This window comes from Seriola dumerili, unplaced genomic scaffold, assembly GCF_002260705.1.
Source record: "Seriola dumerili isolate Sdu_G_001 unplaced genomic scaffold, Sdu_1.0 BDQW01000149.1, whole genome shotgun sequence".
In the NCBI taxonomy this organism is placed as follows: Eukaryota; Metazoa; Chordata; class Actinopteri; order Carangiformes; family Carangidae; genus Seriola; species Seriola dumerili.
Window position 1 is genome coordinate 4,464,934 of NW_019174404.1, and position 13,823 is coordinate 4,478,756.

Below are 13,823 nucleotides of genomic sequence, written 5' to 3' on the forward strand. Positions count from 1 at the left end.
ATCAACCAAAACAATGCTGCATTTGCTCTAAGTCATCAAAGCCGAGTCTTTGATGCAGGTAAGTATTATAATCATGGAGCATCTGTACAGCCAAACCAGGACGGCAGAAACAGCCACGGTGAAAAGTGAACCAGAAGGAAAAAAAGAAAAGAGAGGAAGAGTGTGTTCAACTAGGCGTTAAAGGAAAAGCAAATGAGCCACAGCACTGCAAACCTTGCTGCCCCAATTTGCCATGTTTACATCTCTTTACATTTGAGCAGCTCAGAATTGCAGGGAGCCAGACACATCAGAAACCATTGTTCTAGTCAAAATGCATTAATATGCATGTCCGTGGAAAAGCGTAATGACTACATTTATAAAAAAACTGAATGTCTGTATCCAAGCTTAGTACACATCGTGCATCAAATGAAAAGAATGCATACAGTACATGATCACACAGGGCGTTTAATGGCGACTGACCGGAGATCCTCGATACACAGACTGAAGGCACACATGATGGGAGAGAGATCACAACAATGTAAGTCTCAGTCCTCATGGAGCCCAGACGAAAGTGGGACACGGGCCTCATAGAGCCAAGGGATTTAGAGATGGGTTATGTAATCAAGAAGTCCTGTTTCTAGCTGCTGCTTCTCTCAACGTTTCACATGCTGTGCAGACAGGTACACCTTATGTGCACTAACAAACATCTAATTAACAGCTTTTTCTTAGTCATACCCTTGACTGTCTTTAAGATATGCCTTCCTTTTTACTAGTATATTTAGTTGTGGAAAAATTACTTGATATCTTAAAGATTAAATATTTGCTATGACTGAATGCTTACCTTCCTGCCCTCAAGGAATTTGAGTGCGGTGCCGATGTTGGAAACCCAGTGAATCCTCTTCAGCTGGCGGCCTTGCTCACAGGGCTTAAGACAGACAAGTCAGACAGAAAGTGAAAATCAAGCTCGCCAAGGAAGCGATATCATATTAAAGCTTGGGATATTAACTGCAGATGGCCATTTTGTCTACTGTACCAACCAACCTCTATAGCAGTAGCAAAGCTTAAAAGCCATCTCATTTGTCACTAGTTGCATGGTAGGATAGTGAAAGTGGTCTGGGTGTGTTTTTTCTTACATAAATTAACTGGTGAGTGTCAAAGCTGCTTTAAGAGAAAAAGTATAATCCTGAGATCTGTCCATGTTAAAACTCTGGCTGACATAAACCAGCAGGGGTGTGCGTCTGAAAGCACTAAGTGAGTGCATGAGGCAGCGTTCACCAGTGCGAGTGACTCATTAGCCAGGTAACAGCTTTGCAAATGACATGGCAGTTTGTATCAAGACAGGTCTAATTACTAAATACCAATCAGAGTCAAGGCCAGTGTGTGTGTGTGTGTGTGTGTGTGTGTTGTGTGTCAGGGAGAGAGAGTGAAAGAAGAAGACTGTTGTGCTAACATGTTCTCACAGCAGGGAGCCTCAGGTCTGAATTATGGCCTAGTAATTTATGTGCAGTGATCCGACACTAAATGTGAACAACATTTTTATCCGAACCTTGGATTTTTTGTAAAATGCATATGCTGTATGCTGCACATCCACCCTGATTCAATTCTCTTGCCACTGTCAAAGTTGAGCATCAAAATAAATTGTAGCTCAACCAACACAGGATTTTTGAGGCTGATATCGATGTTGATCAGATAAGGATATACAGTAAATGGGCCAATATTGAATGTTTTGCTTTGCTGTAATACAATGTATTTAAAATATATTCAAAGACCAATCAACGGTCTGGTTACAGATCTCTGAACTGCCGCTCACATTTCTAATACAATGAATTAAACAACACTGCAACAGCAACGTTGACAGATCTTTAGTTTTTTACAAATGTAAATCGAATACAAATGTACCAGAAGCATTTGAATTTGTATGCAGATTCCTTGTTTTAAATCATGTAATGTAGGGAATCAGCACATGTAAGTACAAGTTGATTTGTTGTGCTGTGAAAGTGAAAAGATGTGCCTTGATTTACATGTGCATTCAGAAGGGAATGATTTAAATCAACACTAAAAATCTGCATAAAATTTAAAAAAAAAAAGTGATCTTAAAGGTGTGAATCAGGCCCAGCATATCTACACAATCCGTGTTTAAATCCTGTGTTAAAATAAGTACTACTTACTAGTCTCTGGCCAGACAGCACTTCCAACAGAGCCAAGAGCTTCACCCCATCTTTGATGTCCTCAAAAAGGTCGTTAACCTCTAGTGGTGGTTTATGCTGGAGGGGAGAGGACAGAGCTTTGAAATGCAGAATCAGCATCATGAAAATTTGTTGTAATTATAAATGTGTCAGTCTGTAGAAGCCATGCATTTACAGAACCAGTATCAATGCATTGTTAATCCTTTAGTGTGAAAGGATATTGGTATTCTAACCCATTAGTAGGGATGAGGAGAAACCAAATGCTGTTTTGTGAGAAACAGGCTTGTTGGCAACAACCACAGAGCCTCCCTGCAGCTGAAAAGATGCTGCCTTTTCCTCAGCAGTGGCTTGGTGCCCAGTCCTGAGGCGATGGTATTCATTTAACCCTAACTGGATACTGTCTCCTGATATCATATCCGCACATTTACGGGGCTGCACAATCTCCAAGTTGAGTGACAGCGATGCAGCCCACTGTGTTATACAAGCATTACTGTATGAGTGAGCGAAACAGATGTGTATTTATTCGACAGAGTGAAGCTTTAATTAAAAGGAAAAGGTCGCGAAGGGAATTCTTTATTTGGCACTGTATACAGGCCATTTCACAACTCAACATATTCCATGACAGGATGCAGTTGGCTGCCTATTTGGGGCAGAGCAGTGTGAAGAGGCAAGCGTCTGTCCTGTTATTCCATACAAGGCTCATTACTGTTGTATGATTACACACAGCTATGGCTTAAGAGTTATGCATTACATAAACTATTTGACCAGAAGAATCTACAACTACTTTATTCATATCAATCAGATTATAAAAAAAAAAGAAGAAAGAGTTATCTGATTTTCCAATGATACTGCAAATATGCACCGTGACACAAAAATAGCCTCTGATATTTGAAAATCACTCCCACCCTGGAAAACAGTCACATGAGTCTTCCCATCAGTGGAAAAACTCTGAAAATCACTGGAAAGGTGCTTAGCAATACAATATCAGAGGAAATGGAAACAAAGGCTGAAGGGAAAGTGTCACAACTGGAGGAAGTTCAAACTTAGATAAAACACACTTTCAACCTTAAAAAAGGAGTTTCCTTCAAACCAATATTCATCATTTATAAACAGCCACAAAACTATTGCAAATCACTGCGGGAAACCTTTTGTGCACAAGAAAAGTACCGTAAATATCCCTAAATAAGCCAATCACCGTCTGCAGTGTAAACATGACAGAGCTCTTTCATGATGTGGCTTATGCTACATTAGTCCTATTGGTATGCACAGTGAGTGAGCTCGGGCGCAGTGCATGAATAATGAAGAATAGACCAACAGAGCGACTCTACGTTGGCCCACCACATAACTGAGATTCTTCCAAAGTTTTAGAAGCCATGCTTTGAACTATTGTGGGCAGATCAAGCTCAACAAAAGACCCCTCTAAACCAGATCTCTTTGCCAGGTTCCAGGCTTAAACCCTGAATCTGTGTCTGATTAGCTGCACACTCTGCTGTGTCATCTGTGATTCCACTTGCATAAAGTTTACCATATTCTGAATTTTTAACAATTTTCTGTGAAGTGTTTTTGTCCGTTTCTGATGTTTTACAGCTCTAAGGTTCATTTTAATGCTGTGTGCATAATCTAATAAAGCCTCTGTTATTTTAGGGTCACAGTGTGATGTATTACAGCGTGTGAGCGAGTGTTATTGTTGTTCACTCGGTGCTTTGTAATTTACATGCATGGACCTATGAAGCAGACGACTGCCTGCAGGGAACTGTCCTCACCCTCTTGCTCTCCATCTGCACACTGCATCACTGTCCCTGCCAATCCTGTCTACAAATACACACACTCACACACACGCACGCGCATACAGTACATGAATAACCAAACACCCACGCACATACCTACAGTCATACACAGGCCGACAAACACAAACACCTAACACACAATGAATATATACACCCCACACAGCATCTTCTGAAGAACTCCATTAAGCCCTCCATATGTCCACACAAACACACTCCACTAGTGGCACAGAAGCTCGTCTAAGTATAAATGCCCCTAGTGAGATTCTCTAGAACAGAACTGCAAAGATGCCTCTGAGCTCCATCATGTCTATGTCATCTTTGCAGCACAGCAACAAGCAGCAGTCTCTGCCATGACCTTTTCATAGGTACTATACAGAGGGTGTGTTCCCTCCCCATCATAACATCCAGGAAACTATTATTATAAACAAAACCTGCTCCATCAAACATGATTTGATTTGGAAGGCTAAGGTAAATGATGTTATTACGTGCAGTTAACTGGATAAATTCAATCATCTTGTACAGTGTTATTAGATGCTATTACTGTTGCAGTGCAACGCTCGTCTTGCAGTCAGTCACTGACCAAAGAGAAGCTGCATAATCATGATGAGCAATAAAACATCACTATTGTCTCTGATGAAAAAGGTCAACATAGCATAGCTCCCAACTTACTTGTAATGTAATTGCTTTGACTGTTTGTTTAACGTGAGCCTGATGCGCTTGTAAAAGCCCCTGTGAGTGATGAACGATCATCGTGTGGTGTGTAAGCAGTGGAGAGCATGGATGGAAATTCACACTTACCTTTGCTAAATGAGAATTGATCCATTTTGTGAAGGTTCTCTTCTGCACTGCCTCTTGTTCATCTGAAAGCAAACGGCACACAGCGCATGTCAATATATGATAGACGCCACATGCTCTGACTGTTGACTGTCGAGTCTAAGCCTCACACTTCAGACTGAGGGAGCTGGTGATATTGATAGAGGACACACAAATCGGGTGACTGGAACAGATGCAATAGGACTAGGTGATCAGAGATTCAAGATGTTTTTTTGCAAATGAGTTAACTGATTCTACATATGGACATGACACCACAGAAACATAAAACGCATCAAATATTATACATATATATCTATAACTTTTGTCAGTTATAGGCTCTGTAGGACTCCCACCGCCATAATCCTACTTTATCCAACCTCACACTACATAATTTCACACTGCCACTGGGATGTTGAGTAAGAAGTATGACTCCTGCAATGGTTAGATTTGTGCAATGTCATTAACACAAGCTTGCCAGTGTTTGTATGATAGATCCTCCTCTCAAAAAGAGGTCATATGAGGAGATTAGAGACTGAGTGGGGAGGAGAATTCAGCCAACACATCTCGCAAGCCCCTCTGTGTTCAGTAATAACATGCGTGATTGTTCAGGTCACCCTCAGACTCTTTTGTGGCCTATTAATATATTCAGCCACAAAGCCTCATGCATTATGCAACACGTATAACAAAACAACTGATTTCTTTGCTGTAGTGATGCTGTTGTCGCGACTGAATTCTAACACCCTGTCACGCATGCCGGTAGGCTGGTGCTGCACAGTGCACAGAGTGGCCATTTTTAAACATCCACCCATAGAGATATAGATAGTGGTCACGTGTTTAAAGAAGCTATGAGAACGCTATACAGGGAGCAAAGACATCAAGTTAACCCACAGGCAAATGCTTCATCACTGATGCACAGGGGATGCCCACTGAAGCATAGCACACACATACAGATTCACACATGCACACAAACACAAATACACACACATGCAGCACACATACACAGCTGTGTTTGTGCAGCATCATAACTAGTTCACATAGCAGGGATTCACCTACTAACCATTAGCATATGTTATGTCCTATATTAGCTACATAGGACCACACAGATGAGAGATGAAGGGTGCTGCTGCCCTACTTACCACGAAGATACTGAAAAAATCCAGTCACCAGGTTTAAAGAAGTCTTCCTGACAGATACATCCTTATAGTGAGCCATTCTACACCCCACTCTCCGGCTCCTTCCCTTTGCCTTTCATGAGTTCCAGCGTACATATACGTATGTGTGAAAATAAGATCCACAGTGGAAAAACTGGGGTGAAAACACACAGCTGTCCTTTCCCTTCTTTTTTTCTCCCAGCAGGAAGCAAAACAGATCTGGCTGCCTGGCTTCCCTGGTGAAAGCAAAAGAGCTGCTGGAGGCTGTGATGAAAACGTCCCCTCCTCCCTGACACTCTAACACACAGACACACTGACACACACGCGCACACAGACACACACTCACACACACACACACGGACGGACGGCAGAGGGGAAAACTCTAATAGATAAGGCGATTTACAATCCCATCCTTCCTTCTTCCTGTGTTTTTCCCACCCAGAGGAGCCATGCCTGTGTGGATGTGCACAGCCCCCGCTGCACTGCCTCGCTGTATCATCGTACCGTCTGAGGCTGGAGAGAGATCAGCTAGATGCATGGCTCCACCAATCAGCTTTTGGGAGGTGGTGATGTCACAGCCTTGGCTGCATTATACCGATTTAAGCTTGGTTTGTGTGTGTGTGTGTGTGTGTGTGTGTGTGTGTGTGTGTGTGTGTGTGTGTCTATGGATCTGTGTTTGCTCATAAGATTTGTCTAATCTTCTATGAGACTGACACATTTAAAAAGCATCACATTATCACATTGTCTCAGGCAATGATGAAAGAAATATAATTGGTGGAAAAAAAAAAATTATTATTTATTTGTAAAATTTATTTTGTGTTCAATTTTAGCTGTTAAATTAATTTAGGTCCCTGTAGACCTATTAATTAGATAGACTGCTGCACAAAGCTCACCATGGTGCAGCATCTCTTAATAATTAATGCTGAGGCTGATGAATGACATCTACCACCTGCTCTCTCTCTCTCTCTCTCTCTCTCTCTCTCAGTGTCAATGCTATTGTGACGACAAAGCAGACACACCCACCCTGGGATTCCCTTTGCATGCACAGCATCATGTAAAAGCTTTAAAGCATATCCATTTTTGTACCGTAAGACCTAGCAGAACCACTTCAGCTCTGACCAGTCTGCTTTTCTATTGGACTACTACTCTACTCTTCTGAATATAACACACAATAGTGAATAAGTATGGTACATGATAGCTTATCATCTCCTGCAGAAAAATCCCCTTTATTCTTTCAAGACCAGAACGGCATACTAAAAGCTTTTCTGATAAACTAAAAATAGGCCTGAGCTTGTGATTCTATTATTACTGCTCTATAGACTGCAAGTGGAACTGGCCCAGAAAAGCTATTTGGGTGAAAATGGATTTTTTTTTTTTTCCCTTTTACTTTGAAAACAGCAAAAGGTTAGAAGTAGCACCATTAAAATGTTGTTGACAGCTGCATGCACTGAGAACAATGGGCTTTCAGAGATACTGCAATCAGTGCTCAGTCATTTATGACCAGCTGAGCCCTGAACAAAAAAAAAGTTAGATACTCAAACTGGCCTGGAGGACAAATGATAAAAATACAAAATGATAACATTAAGCTTATACTTAATTGTAATTAAAGCATTTTCAAGTGTTTAATGTTGCTGTGAATTGCACAAACACAATGGCTGAAAAAACAAGGGTTTAATCTACCAAGTACATTTATTAAGTTCATATAAACCAACTGTCCAAATAAAACCACTTAATACTGGTAAAAGTTTGAGCTTGTGGGTTGATTCTTGACCTTGGAAAAAACAGTTTGACAAAGCAATTCCCGATCACAGCATCCAGCTCACTTGTTTCCAAAGCTAAAAAACATCATCCACAGAGGAGGACCACAAGAGGTGGTTGAAAGCTTCAGAGACAAGGAGTAACTTGTAGAATTAGGAACTATCTAATTTAAAATAACAGGATTAAAAATCTGACAAACTTCTGGACAGTTTTTGTAGACTCTGTGCTACAGACTCCAAAGTACTCAGGTTCAATAAGCCACGTTTACTGTCATTTTAGGACTGTCATCAAAATGTGAATTAAAAGGAACAAAAAGAACATATGAGACATAAGAAAGCAAACTTGCAAATGATAACTTGAAGTTTTCCTGATATTCCAGCTGCTCGGCGCTATATCCAACTAGCTATTAAGGAGCTGTCCAGAGTCCTGAACTCAGTTATATGTTTCACTTTGTCCTATAATAAGATGTTAGGCCTCATTTCTAAGCATCATGTCTGGAGAAAACCGGGCAACATTCATCACCGGCTCAGTACCATGCTATGGGGTTGTTTTTCAACAGCAGGGAAAAAAGTTGGAGAGAAGGAAAGAGATAGCCTTAATGAAAACCTGGTCCAGAGCAGTCAGGACCTCAGTTTGAGCCATAGGTTCACCCTCCCTGAGCACACAGCCAAGACAACACAGTAGTGACTTAGGGACAACTCTGTGAGCTCTGACTTGAACCCCATCCAACATCTCTGGAGAGACCTGAAAATGGATGTCCACCAACACTCCCCTTGAGAAGATCTGCAGAGGAAAATGGCAGAAAATCCCCCAAAACCAGGTGTGCAAAGCTTGTTGCATCACACCCGAGAATACTTGAGGATGTAATCACTGCCAAAGTTGCTTCAACTATGTGCTGAGTAAATGGTCTCAATACTTGTCAATGTGATATTTCAGCATTTCCTTTGCAAAAATTTCTAAAGTTCTGTTTTGGCATTATGGGGTACTGAGTGTAGATTAATGACACAAACAAAGGCTGAAACATATCTAAATGTGAAAAAAGTGAAGGGGAATTCTTTCTGAATACACTGCATACTAACTGACAAGCATGAAATCCTTATGTAAACCAGCTGACCATCACTGAGTCATTATGTCTTGGTCAACTGACTCAATTAATCCTGATGTATTACTAGTAGCTAAGTGGCAATTAAAAGTGGATATCCCCAACAACAAACACCACACAGTGCATCAAACCACTAACGCATCTGCAATTCACATGAGTAATGGAGTACTTAAGGTGATCTTAGGACAGATGATACCTTTGGCAATACTGTACTGTGGGTGCTTGGCTTCATTCGCCTGTGTTGGTCATCTGGGACCACTGTAAAAGCCCACTCACTCTGTTGTTTTTCCATTTAGTCGACAGCAGCCCTACTTTAGCTACAACAGGCCAACAACAATTAGGCAGGACAAGAAAAGATTCTGTGGCTGGACTCGAGCCGGTCCACTCCGAGATACAGGAATTATTACTTAGTGAATGGTTTCCTGACCTTCAAGACAACATGACAGAATTGTAACCTATTATTCAAAAACAAAGAGAACAAATGAACATAGGATCAGAGAACAGATACGGTCTGTACCTTCTGCAGTACTAAGTATTTAAAACAGTCTGCAGCAGCTTGGCTTAGTCTTGAGTGGGAATTAGGCTCTGTGTTCATGAGATCATATCAGTGTGATGGCTGTCTGGGCAGCTGTTACTGACACTGTGGAGTAGAAACATCTCTCACAGCTGACAACATGCAAGCTTGCCTTTCTTTTATTTGCTTTTACACCAACAGTGATGAAACAGCTCCACCTTCTTGGTGAACACAGATTTCTAGCTTGTGACCTTTTACAGCTAAAAGGTGCAATTTTGTGTTACTGGCTGCAAGTCCAAAGTAGAGAGGTATTTTCCAGCAAGGATGCCATTCAACATTTACCGGTTCCAGTTTCTAAAATGTGCTTTTTTCTGCTCTTATATCATCTTTGTTTTTTGGACTGTTAGCCAAAAAAACAAAAACAAAACATCAACGACATGACACTGGGTCAGAAAGAATAGTGCTGGGCATTTTTTTCACTATTTTGACATTAATTGGTGAATTGAGAAAATAATTGTGTGTTGCAACCCCTAATGATTTTCTCTTTCATTCTGTGTGGCATGTGTGGCATGATTACTCATCACAGGAAGCAAGTGGGCTAAAAAACTACAGAACATTTCACAAATAATGACTGGAAATCAGACAAAAATCTCAAAAGATAATCATTAAAGAAATAGGCCTATATCTTGTCATCATGTGAGATTAGATAGGATTGCGTGTCCTTATTTCCAGGAAGGAGATTCATCACAGTTTTGAGACGTCACCGCAAACCTTTCACCAGCTGTGTTCCTTCATATCCTGTTTGACACACAGTCTAAACTAAACCGAAACCCACAAAAGCCAAGTCATAATGAGAGTGACATGCAACAGACAGTCACACAACAGACCGACACCAATTGTACCTTGAGGGCATTTAGTGCCACTAGGTGTTGCTACTCTATCATCGTATGGCCCTGGAACCAGACAGATAAACTACGACTGCAGCATGAGAGCAGCAACAAGTTGCATCAGATACAAATACGAGATTTTAGTTTCCCAAAGGTAGAACATTCAATAGAGGTTTCTGTTTTTATACACAGTAAACTACAACAATCAACAGTATTAAGATAATCAGTTAGTTTTCAAATGACTACAGATGTGCTGGTGTCAATAATTCATCCACCCAGATGGACCCTTACTCAAGTGATCGTGCTGTAACCCTCCCTGCAGGATGCTTTTAATGACAGGAAGCTGCAAAAAAAAAAAAAAAAACCCTGACTACCTTCACCATCTACAGAATACCTAAAACCACTGGTACAAGAATGTCTTCCAGATGTGACATGACACCAAATTCCACTTCCTGAAATGAAACACGCAACAGGGGGTGGCACTCAGACTGTGCCATTTGTACACCGTTCACGTAGATTTTACCTACAGGTTATCTTAGGTTTTCTGATTAGGTTTTTTAAATAGATCTGTTTCTGTTTCTTAAATCATCCTAAAAAATTATATTGAAATCTAATTATTCTTTTCAGCAACAGCTAAGAAAAGGTTTAGTTCATGTTTATCACTTTCAGCATTAATAAAAGAAAATATCTACTTTGAGTTTATATGGTCCTGCATGTCAGAGCAGGTCTGGGCCAGTATGAGGTGTCAAATTGTGTAAAACAATTAAATGACATCAAAATGACGGGTGTTCTTAGTGATGACAGATTTTGCCCTCATTATGCGTGACTGTGAATGGCAAAAGATGTGCAGCACACCGGAAACCAAGTCTCTCTACAGCAGGAACTGGGCAACACTGGAACAACCACAGACAAATATTTCATAACGGTAGCTATGGTAACAAGCTATAACGTGTAAAATGTCCTGGCATACTGTACATCCAGAAATACATCTCAACTGAGCAGAAGCTGATGCCAGAATCGACCAGACTTGTGAAGTGATGGTAGTGGCCTAATGCCCTTGTAACAGAAGGGGGACACCAACAAAAAGAGACTCCCGCCATCGATCCATTCTCTTACCAAGGGCAGAAAGGGTGTCAGGTTTTAGTGTTGTTCAGACCATTGTCTGTGCATTCATGAAGCCCCAGTTGTTGTGACTCGATATCTCGTGTCAAGACTCAGAGCAGATTAAATGTTTCAGATGCGTCTTGAACTAAAGGAGCTCACTTTTAACCCCAGACTGAGTCTTATGATCAAACAAAGGACAAAAATTTGTATATTCCTTCAAAAAATTATACATACCAAAAAAGTATAAAGCTCTTTTTACTCCAGATTGTCTTGGTGCTACTTGGATACTGGCATGAATGCATGTCTCTCTGCAACAAACTTGGCTTACTAGTCACTAAAGAAAATCTGATTTAAAGATGTGAAAACAAGCTCATCAGAGGAGTGCTCTGAATCATGTGTTGAGATCAGGAGTTTCACAATATCACCTAAATAAAACGAATCATGTTCCTCTAAATAACTTAATTGCCCTGTCCAGGCCGCCACACAATGCAGTATGTCTTTTTGTAGTTTGGTCACAAGATATCACAAGAATGAACATTGAATTTCTTATTATTGCAAATAAGATTATGTGCTATCTTGGAAAAAATAAACCTGGTGACAAAAGATACCATGTGCACACTAAATCAAATTACCTAAATGTGTTATTAAAAGGCTACGAGTGCCTGAGAACAGGTTAATCACACAATGTACATAAATTATCATTTTCTAAGTATAAAAAAATACCAGACATTGCAATTTTTATGCACTTTATAACTCTAGGTTTATACCATTAACACAGAATCCAGATTTACAAGAAATTAAGAGACAAAATTACACAGCAAACAGACAAACCCTTAACTGTAGGAATGTCCTATTATTATAATCCTAGAAAGCAATAATGGGAAAAAAGTTTTCAAGTTTTTCAACTGTATGTCCAAATAGCTCCTATGTGAATGAGTCTGTGAGAGGGTGTGTGTATGTAAGCGTAAGTGTGTGAGCATCCTGCCTTGCAAAAGCTGACAAACTTCAGATGGGCACGCAGCCCAGGCATTGAATCAGCACAATGTTACAGTGCAGCAGCGCTGGAGGAGAGAATCTTTTGTCCTTAAGCCTACTGAGTCAAAGAATGACACTTACCCTGCAGTTTTTGCATCACATTAGCAATGTCCACAGACGCTCGGCCGAACTGCCTTAGAGAGGCCATGTCGTCTCAACGCAGCTGTATGACAAGGTGGGTCACTGATGCTGATGATCCTTCACAACAGTCCTGAGAGGGACATCCCCTCTGCCCCTCCCTCTCTCACTCCTTCGCTCTCTCTCTCTCTCTTTCTAATTTCACTGCAGGACCAGGTCCAATTGAATCTCAGGTTTCATGCAGGGACAAGCAGGTTTACTATCCAATAGAAGCACTTCTTCCTTTCATTGCCTGCAAAAGAGAAGCATGTTAAGAGGGTTTCATTTTACTATCGTGTTTGTCTTTAGGTCAACTTTTAGAACCAACAACACGGTCTAACTGCTCCTCTAACAAGTAAACTTTGCACACTCATAGGTTTCTTACAGTATGCCTAAATCATTTTAAAATTACCACTAGCTGAAAGTGACTGTTTTGACTGTGTTCATTGTTGATGTTTTTAACTCTTGGTTGTAATTTTTGTGTTTCTTTATGTCACTACTACTTGTGATATTGTCACATTCCTGTAGACAGAGCATTCCTATAAAAGTTTGCTTTCATTTCATACATATGTTAATTGCCCTATCTACAAAGCTAAATGATGTAGTCTGTATCTTTCTAGTTTGGTCACAAGATAACACAAGAAATAATCCATGTGCAACCTGGCCGTGAGCACCAAAGACATTCTGAGACATTACAGTAGGAAAAGCACATGTGCAAATACTGAAATTAACAATCGTCACACATTGTCAAGGTCTAAAATAGAGCTACTGTTAATGCTATTTGTGATACCTGTGGTTTTACAGTCAGTTACGTATCAAAATAACATCTAAGTTTGCTTTCAAAGGCAAAGAATAAGAAAATGACACTATTTAAGATTATATATCACCAATTTCCTGTAAAAAATAAAGCTGTAAATAAATGAATTCATTGTTTATATAAGAGGTAGGATACATTTTACTGACTCAGAATCAACTTTGGAGGTCAAGTATGAGAACTGACACATGCAAGGCATTTGAATCAGTAGCTCTCCGCAGGTTTACAGGAAGACACAAATATAAATATAGACATATATGCACAAAGCTAAGCAAGCATAAACACATACAACAAGACAACGACCATACATACAAGTTAAATAGTTAATGCAAAAGGTAACTATATATATTCATTTTTTTAAGTGCAAACTTACAGACGCATTGGCACTTCACAGACTATCAAAAGGGAAGTTAAATTTGTTGAGTGAAAAAATGTCTGAATGAGCTCGAAGAAGTGTCGAAGTTGGGCACAATCGTTTGCCTCATTACATTGCAGGTGCACATATTATACTGCCATGAAGTTACCCAACACTGAACTAAACAAATTTGGATAGCTGTTTGATTCACCATTCAAACA

General features: G+C 40.2%; 1 protein-coding gene across 1 annotated transcript in view; it reads right to left on the reverse strand.

The window, feature by feature from the left end:
- The window catches only part of syne1 (spectrin repeat containing nuclear envelope protein 1), a 76,855-nt gene extending 64,391 nt beyond the window's left edge, over positions 1 to 12,464 (reverse strand). Inside the window, exons 1-4 of the mRNA XM_022750757.1 lie at positions 12,398 to 12,464; positions 4,751 to 4,812; positions 2,148 to 2,243; positions 821 to 904 (exon numbers count right to left, since the gene is read on the reverse strand). Of these exons, the coding sequence (XP_022606478.1) occupies positions 821 to 904; positions 2,148 to 2,243; positions 4,751 to 4,812; positions 12,398 to 12,464 (309 nt within the window). The remainder of the gene's footprint in view (positions 1 to 820; positions 905 to 2,147; positions 2,244 to 4,750; positions 4,813 to 12,397) is intronic.
- Between the last annotated feature and the right edge of the window lie 1,359 nt (positions 12,465 to 13,823).